The sequence below is a fragment of the Hippocampus comes genome, unplaced genomic scaffold, assembly GCF_001891065.2.
Source record: "Hippocampus comes isolate QL1 unplaced genomic scaffold, H_comes_QL1_v1.1 scaffold9, whole genome shotgun sequence".
Lineage (NCBI taxonomy): Eukaryota > Metazoa > Chordata > Actinopteri > Syngnathiformes > Syngnathidae > Hippocampus > Hippocampus comes.
Window position 1 is genome coordinate 6,873,219 of NW_017805275.1, and position 13,283 is coordinate 6,886,501.

General features: G+C 43.4%; 2 protein-coding genes across 4 annotated transcripts in view; both read right to left on the bottom strand.

Annotated features, from left to right (window-relative positions):
* Window positions 1-2,561: 2,561 nt before the first annotated feature.
* On the bottom strand, window positions 2,562-10,622 carry znf711 (zinc finger protein 711). Its single transcript, XM_019869843.1, has 8 exons — window positions 10,426-10,622; window positions 9,389-9,466; window positions 9,196-9,308; window positions 6,030-6,857; window positions 5,803-5,949; window positions 5,552-5,728; window positions 5,290-5,424; window positions 2,562-5,211 (listed from the first exon to the last, which is right to left on the bottom strand). The coding sequence occupies exons 3-8, from the start codon at window positions 9,272-9,274 to the stop codon at window positions 4,031-4,033; spliced, it is 2,547 nt and encodes an 848-aa protein (XP_019725402.1). The 5' UTR covers window positions 9,275-9,308; window positions 9,389-9,466; window positions 10,426-10,622; the 3' UTR covers window positions 2,562-4,030.
* Window positions 10,623-10,958: 336 nt separating this feature from the next.
* Window positions 10,959-13,283, bottom strand: part of LOC109515822 (SLAIN motif-containing protein-like) — a 15,488-nt gene continuing 13,163 nt past the window's right edge. For all 3 annotated transcript variants that reach the window (XM_019869845.1, XM_019869846.1, XM_019869844.1), the window contains one exon: window positions 10,959-11,825. In XM_019869845.1, the coding sequence (XP_019725404.1) occupies window positions 11,771-11,825 (55 nt within the window). In that variant the 3' untranslated portion in view covers window positions 10,959-11,770. The remainder of the gene's footprint in view (window positions 11,826-13,283) is intronic.

Sequence of the window (13,283 nt, forward strand, 5' to 3'; positions counted from 1 at the left end):
TCTTTTCGAAAGTCAACAGTCATTTTTTTTAAAAAACGGACAGTAATTTTAAATTGTGGTCAAGGTTTTTTGCCCCAAATTCTTTTATTTGTCTTTAAATCTTAATGGTCACACCCCACCTGACCTCTTTGGGTTCCTCCACCTCTACACAGCTGCCCGGTGCCTCACGTCAGCGAACCAGACGCGAATGGAGGTACCAAGGACTAAATGTAGCCTCAAAGGGGATCAAGCTTTTTACGTTCTTTGCCTAGCATGAGACTTGGCATTCTTTTAGTGTTTTATTATATATATTGTTTTGGCGTTATTCATCTGTCTTTGTTTTTAAGTCTAATTTTTACTTTAGGTACAAGACTTTGAATGCAACTGTAGCTGGTTTTGAAGCGTTTCATAAACTGAGATAACTTCGGGCAAAAGTCAGACACATTATAGTAGATTTTTCACACTTCTATAATTTACCTGAATATTTTGTGAATAACTTTTTACATTTACTCTTATACTTCTAACTGCGAAAGGAACTCTTGAGATTGGACTCCGTAAAACAGCTGTGATGGCTTTGGATGGCATGGGGTCAGAGGCCAATTGACGGATACAGCTACAGTAAAACTCAACACAGAACTACTTGCTGCCTCAAGCTTTTTTTTTTTTTTGCTTTTTTTGGTCAAAAGGTGGCTCGTATGCTGACTGACCTTAGGACTGTTGAATCTCAAGTTAACCACAATCCTTTGCGACACCGGTTTACTTCCACGTCTCATTTCAAAACACATTTTCACCACAGCCAACAATGTAAGGAGATTTCCTTTGTCCCATAGACAAACCGTCGCAATCATAAAGCTTTATAAAAGTTTTTAAAAAGCACTCATTTTCTGTATATTTCAACCGTTAACATACATGTCTAAAAAAAAATAAATGCCTCTTCACCATTTGAAGACGCCGGCTGACATGACATGGAAAGGGAAGGATAAATTTGTGAAGAGATACCGTCACCTCGTGACATTTTATAGCTATTACTTGATGACTGTGCTGGCATTCAGCATCCAAAAACGTCTTAGCTTGTTAGTATGTAGAAGTTGTCGGTAACAATTTCTGGGTTCAGTGGTTTACTCCACGCTTTTCCTCGTTGCCATCGTTGTTATACCCATTTGTAGTGGCATCTTAAAAGAGCTCAACAGGTGACCATCCTTGTCAGTACATGCTGAGTTGATGTCTCACGTGAAATTCCATATGATGGTTTGAACTCCCATTTATTGTTCAAGTGTTGAGGTATTTTTCAACTGGACATAGTTTGAAATCCATTATCTGAATCGCTTACGAGGGTCGCGGATGCATTGGAGCCTATCCCAGCTGTCTTCGGGCAACAGGCGGGGGGGACACCCTGAACTGGTTGCCAGTCAATCGCAGGGCACACAGAGATGAACAGCCATTCATGCTCACACTCACACCAAAGGACAATTTAGAGCAGGGGTGTCCAAACGTTTTCGTTTGAGGGCCACATACAGAAATATGGAGGGATGAAAAGGCCACCTTAAAACTCTTCAACTTTTTGAATCACGCTAAAGTTAGTCAAGAAAGCAATTATATATTGCTTGTACCATCTACTTAATTTCATCAGCTTTCTGTTAAAGGTGTTTTAAGGCAAAGAGTTGAGGATTTTTCGGCTGGCCAACAGACCTCCATTTACAGAATAGATCCAGCTCTGCACTTAACAGCAGCCAAATCCCATCTCCAATTTAAAAAAAAAAAGAAACTGTCATAAGGTGACCATTTTTCAGTTACTTGAGGATCATCAATGTGATGACTTCATAAATCAGCCATAGAGCACCAAGTGGAAGAAACAATGTTTTTGCCTTTGAATTGAATGATCTTGATTCACTAGGGTTTTGAAGATAAATTGTGTTATTCTTTTCACTACAACTGTTGATTTGTATCTTCGAATACAGAGAAACAGACAGAATATAAATACATTTATTAGTAGATTTCTCTGACTTCCTCCCTTCTCACTCTGCCTTTTCTAACTAACCTTGCACCCCATGTCAAATGTCCTTTTTAGTATATATATATTTTTGTCATGTCACGGGCCGCCGAAAAATTAATGTGGCGAGCTGCAAATGGCCTCTGGGCCATAGTTTGGACACTGTTGATTTCGAGCATTCAGTCAACCTACCACGCCTATTTTTGGAATGTGTGAGGAAACCGGTGTTCGCGGAGAAAACCCACTCAGGCATGGGGAGAACATTCAAACTCCATACAGGAAGGCCAGGGACCAATCGGACCGCTGTGAGGCGGACGTGCTCACCCGTCGTCCGCATTTTGGTCTTTACTACATTGATGTATGTAATATGGGATTAACAAGTTACATTATTCTGCGATTGGCTGGCAACCGGTTCAGGGTGTCCCCCGCCTACTGCCTGAAGACAGCTGGGATAGGCTCCAGAACCCCCCGTGACCCTAGTGAAGATAAAGCGGTTCGGAAAATGAATGAATGAAAAATGACATTATTCTGTTGACACAAAATGTTACTCGGACTAAATCGCAGTTTTCATTATCAAAAAGAACACGAGGCATAAAAAGATATTTTTGTTTATTTTGGTTTCTTCCCCAGCAGTAGTTTATCCACAATCAGTTTGAAAGGAAATATAGACGATGGTACATGAAATGCAGGGATTTGAGTATATACCACAATTTTATGGAGACAGCTTATGTGCATACTTTATAGACTAATGCCATTATGATGACCACTGACAAGAGTATAACTCCAAATGTGGGATTGGGCTAGGTTTACACGGAGGACTGCAGGATGAGGGTCTGGGGAAACTTGTTAGTGAGCACAAACCAAACACAAAACCCAAACACTTCGCCATGGAACAGAACAATAAATGGTTTCACCCACCACTTTCCACAACTGTATTGTGCCCACTTGCTATAGATAACATTTAGCCACTCACAAGGCTGTGTAATCATTTATGCAGGGTTTATATGTATATATACCCATATACATGCATAAACCCCATACATGTAATTCAAATACAAAAAAATACAAGTTATTAAAGTGCCTTCTACTGACTCAACCGCAATCTCTGAGAGAATGGTATTGATACAGTATGTTGAGTTTAAAAAAAAATAATAATAAAAAATCGGATTGGCTGAGTCCATCAGTGCTTAAGTGAGAAAGACCAGCAGATGTAAGGCATGATTGCAACTGTATTGTTAGCTGGGCACCCCTGTGTCATAGGTAACATCATACACGATATATATTGGTCACGGGAAACCACCAAGTGGTTAGCGATTACGAAGCAAAGAGATTTTGCCAATTCAAAAACTGTCATTATGTAGCACCATCCTAATCATGTTTTGTTTGACCCGACTGAGCCGATCAGTCCTGAAACCCCGACTGAGCGTTTCATAGATTTTGAACAGATTGTGGCCATCAAACAATATTCATGTGAGGGAAATGTAAAAAGGTGGGAATAAAACGGTGAACTAAGGTGCGTCCTGTATTTCAACATCACTAAAAGGCTTTCTTGGAGCTTGAGAATGGTGCAACACATAGCAGTGAAAACAAATGGTGAGTTAAAAACCGATTAATAAAGATACTAGTCGGTAGTACAGAGGAAAACTGAACTGATGCTCATGGACCGGCATTTTCTATCTACCAACACAGTTATTCTCCTGCAGCATTTCAGCTGAGTGGGTATAAAAATATAGACATTTGAAAACCTGAATACAAGTTCGTACGTGATTTTTTTTTTTTTTTGGGGGGGAAAAAAATTTACACTTGTCCCACTCAGTGCACACTGTCATATATATTTTTTTGTCATATATATATATTTTTTAAAGATTTCACTCCCATCTAAAATGTGTTCTGGCATTAGGAGAAGGAGCTTTACACCCATTACAACACAGAACGGCAAATATAATGTTGTTGCCTTCGATAGCCTACACCATTGAATTTTTAATACACTAAAATTACCTCCAAGTGTGTGACACAGATTGACGGGGGGCAGGTTTGGGTTGATCTTTAAGTGTGATGACATTACATTAACATGTCTTTGTGGTGTCTATGCATGTGCTGGCTCTTCTCTGAAGGCCTCCTAAAGCCCTTGGTGCAGAAGTCGCAGCGGTGGGGGTAGTCCTTGGTGTGAATGGAGATGACGTGGCGCTTGAAGCCAGAAGCGTCCGTACTGTTGTATTCACAATACTGGCACTGATAAACCTTCCTACCGCTGTGCGTCTTCATGTGCTTCTTCAGCTCCGCCGGCTGCCGAAAGCCCCGACGGCACCGCTTGCACTTAAACGGAAGTTCCTTGGTGTGCAGGGAAAGAATATGGCGACTCAGGGTGAACGTGTCGGGGGCGTTGAAGTTACAGTGCCGGCACTGGTGCACCTTGCTGCCCTTGTGCGTCTCGGCGTGCTTCTTCAACTCCGAAGGCCTGTGAAAGCCTTTCTCGCACACGTCACACTGGTGGGGGAAGTCCTTGGTGTGCACAGAGATGATGTGTCGTTTCAGGTCACTGGAGTTGGTGCTCTTGTGCTCGCAGTGCGGGCACTGGTGCGTCTTGTGGCCTTGCACCATCTCGATGTGACGCTGGAGTTCTCGCGCATCTGCGTACGCCTGTGGGCAGTGGCTGCACTTGAAAGGCAGATCCGCGCCGTGCTTGCTCTTGATGTGAGTCTTTAGGTTGGACTGATCTGCGCAGCGGAACTCGCAGTGCGGACAGTGATAAGGCTTCTCGCCCGTGTGGGTCCGCATGTGTTTCTTCAGCTCGGACGGGTGGCGAAAGCCTTTGGCGCACTCGACGCACACGTGAGCAAAGTTCTTACTGTGCACGGCCAGCAGGTGGCGATTGAGCAAGCCCTGCTCTGCCGTCTCATAGTCACAGTACTTACAGTGATGCAGCTTGGGCTCGCGGTCCTTGACGATTAGTTTGTCAGAGCCCAACGGGCTGGACTCGTGATAGCGCCGGGCGTACTCTGTGTATTCCGGTGAGCGCTCGCTGTTGTGGCTTAGCAGCTTGTGACTCTCCAAATGGTTGTGGAAACTGATCTTCTTGTTGGTGGTGAAGTCGCAGTCTGTACACTGGTACTTCTTCTTGAGGAGGTGGTCCGGGTGGTTTTTCATGTGGCATTTGAGGAAGCCTCGTGAGCGGAACTTCTTTCCACATATGTGGCACGGGTAGACTGTCAGGGGCATGCCATCCGGCCCGATGATGACAGCTGAAAGAGGTAGTTGCGCAAACACACAATCATTTACCATATCCAAAGGCAGTAAGAGGAAGTGCGTAACGCTCCTACCAGTCTGACACTGCCGAACGTCCCCTTTCTTCTTTTTCTTGGCTTTGGGTTTGAGGCCACGGTTCGTCGGCAAACCTTCTCTGATTTGTAGAAATGATGTCGCCGCACCATTCTTGACCTCATCTATAGTCTTACCTACGAAAACCCAGTAAACGCTTACTAACACAGTCCTACTGCATCTCTGGCTGAATCTACTTGATATATACAGCCCAGTTAATGACAATGCACAAAAAACTTTTGAGACAGTCCCACAAGAACATACTTATGTCATCATCATCCTCATCGCTGTCCTCGTCGTCATCCTCTTCGATTTTGGGCTGTTTCTTGACTGCCATGTAGACCATCTTGTCACGGCCAACCCCGAGTCTTCCAGATGAGGCTGCTTCAAGGTCAGGGTGGCCATTTTGGTAATCGTCCTCAGTTATCACCTCTGTTCCACCTGTAAAAATGGGGGGTGTTAATCCCTAATTCTTCAAACACAACAATGAATACAATACTGGTTGAGCGACTTGCCCAAATCATCATCTGCCTCAGCTTTGAAAATGTAGACTTTGATGACTTCCGCGGCGGCGTCTTCTTTGCACTCCTTGTCTTCCATCACCTCAGTGCTAATCTCGAGAGGGGTGTCTCCTATGTCCAGCTTTTCTCCCACCTCATCCACTAAACAACAAAAAGATACAACATTCAAAAAGCTGGCGGACACAACGAGAAACACTGTCGGAGATGGAAGACTATCTTACGGGAGATCATGAGGTAATCTTCGGAGCTGCTTCTCCCGTCGTCATCCTCATCCATCTGCAGGGGAACAGCCTCAGATGGAAGCTGCTGGTGAATGATGGTCTCTGCATTGGCCTCTGTCACCATCAAGCCCTCTGCTACAAGTTGGTGATCCAGAGTGTTATCCTGATGGTCCGAAAGAAGCTCTGCTACAAACACCTGGTCTGACATGTCGTCATGGTGGTCGGCATCTTGGATAAGGTCAGAGGTCAGCACATGGTGGTGTTCCAAAGCCGCCTCTATTGCAACCTCCGTTCCCAGGATGTTGTCCGGCATGATCACACTATGCTCCGAGTGCACCATGTCCTCATTGCCTATTTCGTGACCGTCCACGTCCTGAGAATGCAGGCTTTCTACATCCACCTCCAGACCCTCTACAACTTCTGCTTCCAAGCCTTCCACTTCCACTTCCTCCTCAAGGCCCTCAACAATTTGAGCTTCCAGGTCCTCCACATCAACTTCAGATTCCAGTCCCTCGACCACATGTGCCTCCAGACCCTCCACCTCGACTTCTCCGTCTAGGCCTTCCACAACCTGCGCCTCCAGCTCCACCACTTGTGTCTGTAGCCCGTCAACCACCTCTGCCTCCAGACCCTCCACATCTGTGTGTAAACCTTCGACAACTTCGGTTTCCAGGCCTTCGACGACCCGAGTCTCCAGGCCCTCAACCTCCAAGCCGTGCTCCAGGAGGATGCCCTCGTCCGTCATCACGTCAGAAAGAAGCATGCCCTCGGGCACGGACACCACAATGTGATCACCGTCGATGTGTGCCAAGCCACCCATCCCTGCAACTGTTAAAATGAGAGACATTACTCGGAGAACAGATCACACTTACGACAGAAGAAACAAGAGGCACCTCAACTCTTTAATGCCTAAAACTAATAAAACATGGAGCTAAAAATGCTCACTGTACTACGAGGGGAATCAGTGACAGTGTTTGTTACGAGTTCTCATTCATGGTTAAAGCGATCGTGTGTTTGTTGCTTTGAACATACAGTGCTGTGAAATAGTGTTTGCCCCCTTCCTGATTTCTGTGTTCTTTGCATATTTATCATATACAAAGGTTTCAGTTCCTCCCACATTCCAAAAACATGCATGGCAGGCCGATTGAACACTCTAAATTGTCCCGAGGTGTGAGTGTGGATGGTTGCTCGTCGATGTGTGTCTTGAGATTGTCTGGCAACCGGTTCAGGGTGTCGCCCGCCTACTGCCCGAAGACAGCTGGGATAGGCTCCAGCACGCCCCGCGACCCTTGTGAGGATAAAGCGGATCAGAAAATGGATGAATGGATACAAAGGTTTCAGTTTATCAAACCGATTTGATATTAAAATGACTTTTTCACATAGGAACAGGTAGATTTGGATTGTGTGTGTGTGTGTGTGTGTGTGTGTGTGTGTAAATAAATTAAATTGGCATGTAGAAACTGCGTTTTGTATTTCCTTCTGTGTGAATTAAAAAGGTTTGATTAGCTGAAATCTCTGTGTGTGATAAAATATGCAAACACAGAAACCAGGAAGGGGGCAAACACCTTTTCATGACAGAGTAATATAAATATGGCTTACATTTGCTTATACTTATATGATAATTATCCATTCATCCATCTTCCATACGATTTGTCCTCATTCGGGCCAGAATTCAGCTGGAGCCTATCCCAGCCGTTCTTTGGGCGTGAGGCGAGTTATACTTGGAATAGTTGCCAGTCAATCGCAGAGAAGATACATACAAATAGCAATTAACACTAACCCATGGATAATTTACAATCTGAATCAAATATGTATGGATTTTTTTTTTAAAACATTGTAGGAATAGCTTTGGACTCCAGACGGTTTTAATGTTAAGACATATTTTGATAGACCAGCCTTATAGAAACAAAAGATTGAAAACATCACTCATCATTTTTGCGACATTAGCTTTCGTGAGCCCGGTCGTATGCCATACTGTATTCTGACAAGCGCTACGGCAGTAACGAGACAAGGCTGTAAAGCACAGGTGTCAAAGTCAAGGCACTGGGGCCAGATCTGGCCCGCCAGATCATTTTATACAGCTCACGAAAGCAAATCCCGCATGTCAAGTTCCATGATGCTTGCTGAAGTCTGAACCAAATTTTCAAATTGTCATGTCATCCACAAAAACAGTCATTATTCTTGACTTCTGATTTCAAAATAAGTGAAACATAAATTTGTTGTGCGCTGTGTATGTAATATGTGGAGGGGACGAAACATTCATATGGTTTCCCAAAATTTATAATGGCCCTCCAAGGGAAACCGTAACTACAATGTGGCCCGCGACAAAAAGGAGTTTGACACCCCTGCTGTAAAGTGTCCTGGCGTTTGCTATTCTATCATGAATAAAATTCTCATTAGCACACAGCTGTTGCCCACGCATTATGGTACTTAATAATCGGGCGATGAAGTTTTACTTTACATCATTGCCCTTGTTCCTTGCCGCCACTTCATTATCCGTGCAGCATAAAAGGCTGCAAGTCATCTGGCCCGGGATTGGCACGTCTCAATTCTACGCACAACATACATGTGTCAAACATAAAACCAAGCTTAACAGTATACAATTGTGATACTCTTTCAGGTTCAACTGCATGTCACTGTCACGGTAGTCATACTCCGGCTGCAAATAATATTTTTTGGTAGTAAATTAAACTATGATTTTTTTTTTCATCCCTGAAATTTGTTATGATTAAGTTACTGGGGCCTGGGAAAACTACTGATAATGTATTTTCTGAAATAAAAGCAGATGTTTGCAAATGTCATCTATTGATTAAAAGCAAAAGATAATTAATGCACTTTTGTGAAGGACTGCAGAAATCAGGGAATGTTTATTTATTTCCGTCCATCTTTAAAACTCGTCTTAAACACATTTTTATTCTTTGGCTTTTGAGTCAGCAGGAGACTGCATGTTTTTGTGTTCACTCTTTATGTTATCAATTTCTTGTTTTAACTTTCTTTATGATTGTATGTCTGTTTTGTTTTTTACCTTATGTACAGCACTTTGTATGCAGCTGTGGATGTTTTTAAAGGGCTCTATCCATAAAGTTGAGTTCTGGTTTTATAACTGAGAATTTCCGCACCACAATGATTTCGTACAACACTTAATTAAATGCACGTTACCACCCACCAAAGTCTTGCATGATCATAGCGTGGGGCATCTTCAGCTCCTGTGTGTGTAACTCCAACACACCCCCTCCTTGGTCCATGTTTAAGCCGGAGAAAAAGAAAACTGCCTGAAAACTATAAATTATAAATCATGAGCATTGCAAGAGTGTGCATATAATTAGTGAAAATATATGAACACACAATTTAAAAAATACCTTCACATTTGATGCGCAGAACCTTAAAATAAAAACAGCATTTAAACGTGCTTCTTCCCACCAATGCAATCGATCCCTCTGGTAAAAACAAAGCCAAGCCATTAGTCACCACAATGACAGTGCAATGTGTTGAGATCAATATTAGTAAGAATATATTTTCCAATTCAATATCCCTAAAAGACCATGTATGCTGCAGAGGTAATTACTGTACAAGAAGCATATGGTAGTGCACTAGAGAAGTGGGAAGGCATGTTGTTGACCACTGGCTCCGTCCTCTGCCAACCAATAGTACTACAGGCGTCTTTAACTTGGGTGCATTTAACTGTACACCTGGAGCGAGTTGAGCCTGATGGTGAGGTCTCAGGTGGGGAAAGCGAGCTGCCCCGTTAGGTGGGCAGGACAAGCCCGCCAGTGCTGCCACTGTGGGAGTCCTCCTGCATGTTATCAGTGGGAGGAAATGCACTATCGTCACTCAATGCAAAAAAAAGTACGATGGCGCTCAAGTGCAGTCTTTTAATACGCATAATTTCTAGTTTCTACGCATTGACAGTTTAGCCATAGTACTCTTCTGGTCTGTAAATATGCCCGGAGATCAGGCAGGTTTAATGTACTGCAGATGTTATGCAATGTTTTCACCAAGGCTTGCTACCGCTCGCTTCCCACCCAGCGAAGCTAACTAGCAAACGAGCTACAACTGATCCGGCCAGCGCCATTTTGTTTTAGCATCGTGGCTAAACGTCCACGCTTGTTAGCGCATTTAAAAGCACACATTCCCACTTGAACCGCACGCAGCGGTACAAGGATAACAGCGTCGTCGGGCAAAGCGACGAACGAACGTGTCACAATGTATCAGTTGGAGGTTTGCTCGAACCTACGCAGTCCGTCTGGCTAGCTAGCCTGCTATGCTAGGTGGCGCCGCCTGTGCCGCATTATGTCCGTGTTGTTTTTTCCACAAGGCTCAAAGAGGCCCGCTACGGCCGACTGGGCCCTTGCGGATTAAACCACATTCCATTCGGATTGGTCCCAAGCAAATTTACCTGATAACGTCGTCTTCGGACTCTTTTGGTGTTTCTCCCCCTCCTCTGTTTCGTCTATTATTGTTTTTGGTTTATTTTTGACGGTAAGCTAAGTGCGGCCTGCAGTTTTGGATCCCCGGGCACTCTTTGCTAGGCCTCGACCAATCAGCTTGCTTCCTGACAAGCTGAGGGAGGGCGGGGGGCAGACAATGCGTGGCCTCGTTTACCGCTGATCCCTTACTATTTGCGTCATGCATAAGAGAGTAGTTACACTAACAGGCATTCTATTAGTGGGGACACAAAATGTGCACTATGCTTGCGAACGAAACGTAGGTATCGCCACGCGAACCCTTGAAAAAAAATCCGAATGATCTACTCGGATTTTTAGTTAACACAAATGAGGCCTGTGACGATGGGTGTGGTAGCATTTTTGGTCATCCACACCCGGGAAACGACAACGTCCTGCCACTGCAGCAACACTCGATTGAATCCTTGTGAGCATGTGATGCAAATGGGCAAAATAAGGCAAAGGCGCGCGCGCACACACACACACATTACGTTTGACACCAAACTTTATTATACATTTTTATTCTAGTTTATTTTCATAAATTCTCTACAAGAGAGTGAAAGCTGTCCTCAAGCAAGAGGCCCGTTTTGCATAAACAATTTCAGTAGATTCCAAAACACTCAAGCATCCCAATCCGGCAATGGATATGCAATACCAATGCATCAGAATAACGATAACTTTGATGACCAGAGAAATAGATTTAGAAAAGTTGTTGCAGCTCAAATGTGCCTTGGCACAATCCATGTATTTTGAAAGTTTATTTTAAATATCAATGATGGCAGTGTGGTAATGTTGCAGTTTACAAGAAATTCTCAGATTGTGCGACAGAGAGCAGACAGAGTTGTCATGTAACAGTTAAATACCAATGAGAATGGAAACAACCAACCAACCAAAAAAAAAAAAAAAACAAAAAACATCAAGCATGCGTTACTTACTGCCTCCATCTAGTAGGAATTCACACAGAAAATGAACAACTTCCTTCAAATCTTCATATCGATAACATCAACAAGCAATTACAATTAATGGAAATTACAGCAGTTTCTCACAATTACCATAGAAAAATAAGTCAAATTGACCCAAACAAATCTCCTGGAAGCTCTTCAGATTGTCCATATAACATTTATTGGCATGGACCTTCTTGTTTGTCAACGCAGCCATGCTAGGTATTCTTGACAATATTTCATGCAAGATAAAGAGATGAGTCTTGACTAAATCCAGTCTAGACTTTTTTGCAAGATGTCACTGAAAAGAGGTTAAGCGAAGATTGCAGCAGTGAACACTTTTGTCGGGCATCAGACTTCAGTAGCAGCCATCTTTCCAGGATTCATCGGAGATTTTTGCCATGCCCATCGACCTGTTGATAAAATCCAAAGTCTTTATTGGGTCATCACACTACTTTTTATGACAAGTGTCAAGTGACATCATAAGCGAGGGGGGGAACCCTTTGCAATTCAGTGTAAACGTTAGTGATGGCGAGATGAAGCCCCAGGAGTCTTCGCACCATTTCAGCCATTTGGTTTGAGCAATGGTTCATTTCTTGATGCTTCATGTGCACACAAAACCACCTCCTGGACATGTGTAAATGTTTCCCATCCTGTCACATGGTACAATACAACTTTATTCATATGGCGCATTTCACAACGGATTTTTTTCCCCTTCCCATTGCAGTGTGAATTTACTCACTTTTCTTGGAACAGAAACACCTCACCGTTGAATAAAATAAACTATGAAATTAAAATCAAAAACAAGATAGACTGAGGGTCGAGGTCAGACCTCTTCTGTCCACTGATTTGAACGTTGCGCACTCACCCGCTACGCTAAGTCTAAGCGCTGAAACAAACACCGCAAACAACATCTTTTGTATGGATTTCCAGGAGTGTGTAGTGTGACTGTACACTTGCACAGCCAAATTACCTCAAACTAAACGCTGCTAGAACACTTCAAAGTTTACAAACTACGATACCTTTGTCCAAACGATGAGATGGCCACAACTATCAAAACACGCACGCACACACTTGAATGGGGCCACTCCTGAGGGGCAAACCTGGCAAACATCGCACAACAATCTCAAGCACTTCCCGAATCGGCCACGTGGTACACCAGCCAGGGAGGCTTTGAACGTCATCCTTTTCAGCTGTTACCCTGAATGAAACAAGCCTTGATACACACGTTGCGGAAACGTCGCCTTCATTACTCGATAAACGCTTCGAAGCCTCGACACGTCTTGTAGCATCACTAGTAAACACGAACGAGAGTTGAGTATGTAAGGACATTCCCACATTCACCGTCCAAAACAAAGAGACAGAATCTTCAAAGTCGTCAAACAGTCATAATGTAACAAGGCTTCATCGAGAAACTTCAGCAAGTGTGTTTTGCTTCTCTTCGACTTTTTCTTATGTTGTTGACACCTCAGAAGTCTTAACAGTACCGGCGGGTCGGTGTGATGATGACTACAGAACAGAGCTGACTTACTACGGCTTATTACAATATGAGCCACAGTAATTAAATGTCAGTTCAAATGATTTTTTTCAGTTGCCCTGTTGAACAAAGAACAAATTAATACCTAAACAAAAATGGAGCTGAAGCTTAAGTTATGACACATGTATTATTTCCAGCAATGTTTATAAAATTCCACTAGGTCAGGGGCCCCCAACCTTTTTTGCCCCAAGGACCGGTTTATGTCAGACAATATTTTCAGGGACCGGCATTTAAGGTGTGGCGGAAATAATACAACAAAATATGGTATGAGCTGCATGAAAATTGTGGTGTTTTCGAAATATAATAATAAACACAAGGAGCGTCTAATCTGGCC

Coding starts and splice junctions, on each gene's coding strand:
- znf711 (XM_019869843.1), bottom strand. CDS start 9,274: ATGGACCAAGGAGGGGGTGTGTTGGAGTTACACACACAGGAGCTGAAG. Junction 6,858..9,195: donor TATGATCATGCAAGACTTTG/GTGGGTGGTAAC, acceptor TCATTTTAACAG/TTGCAGGGATGGGTGGCTTG. Junction 5,212..5,289: donor CGTTCGGCAGTGTCAGACTG/GTAGGAGCGTTA, acceptor TACCTCTTTCAG/CTGTCATCATCGGGCCGGAT.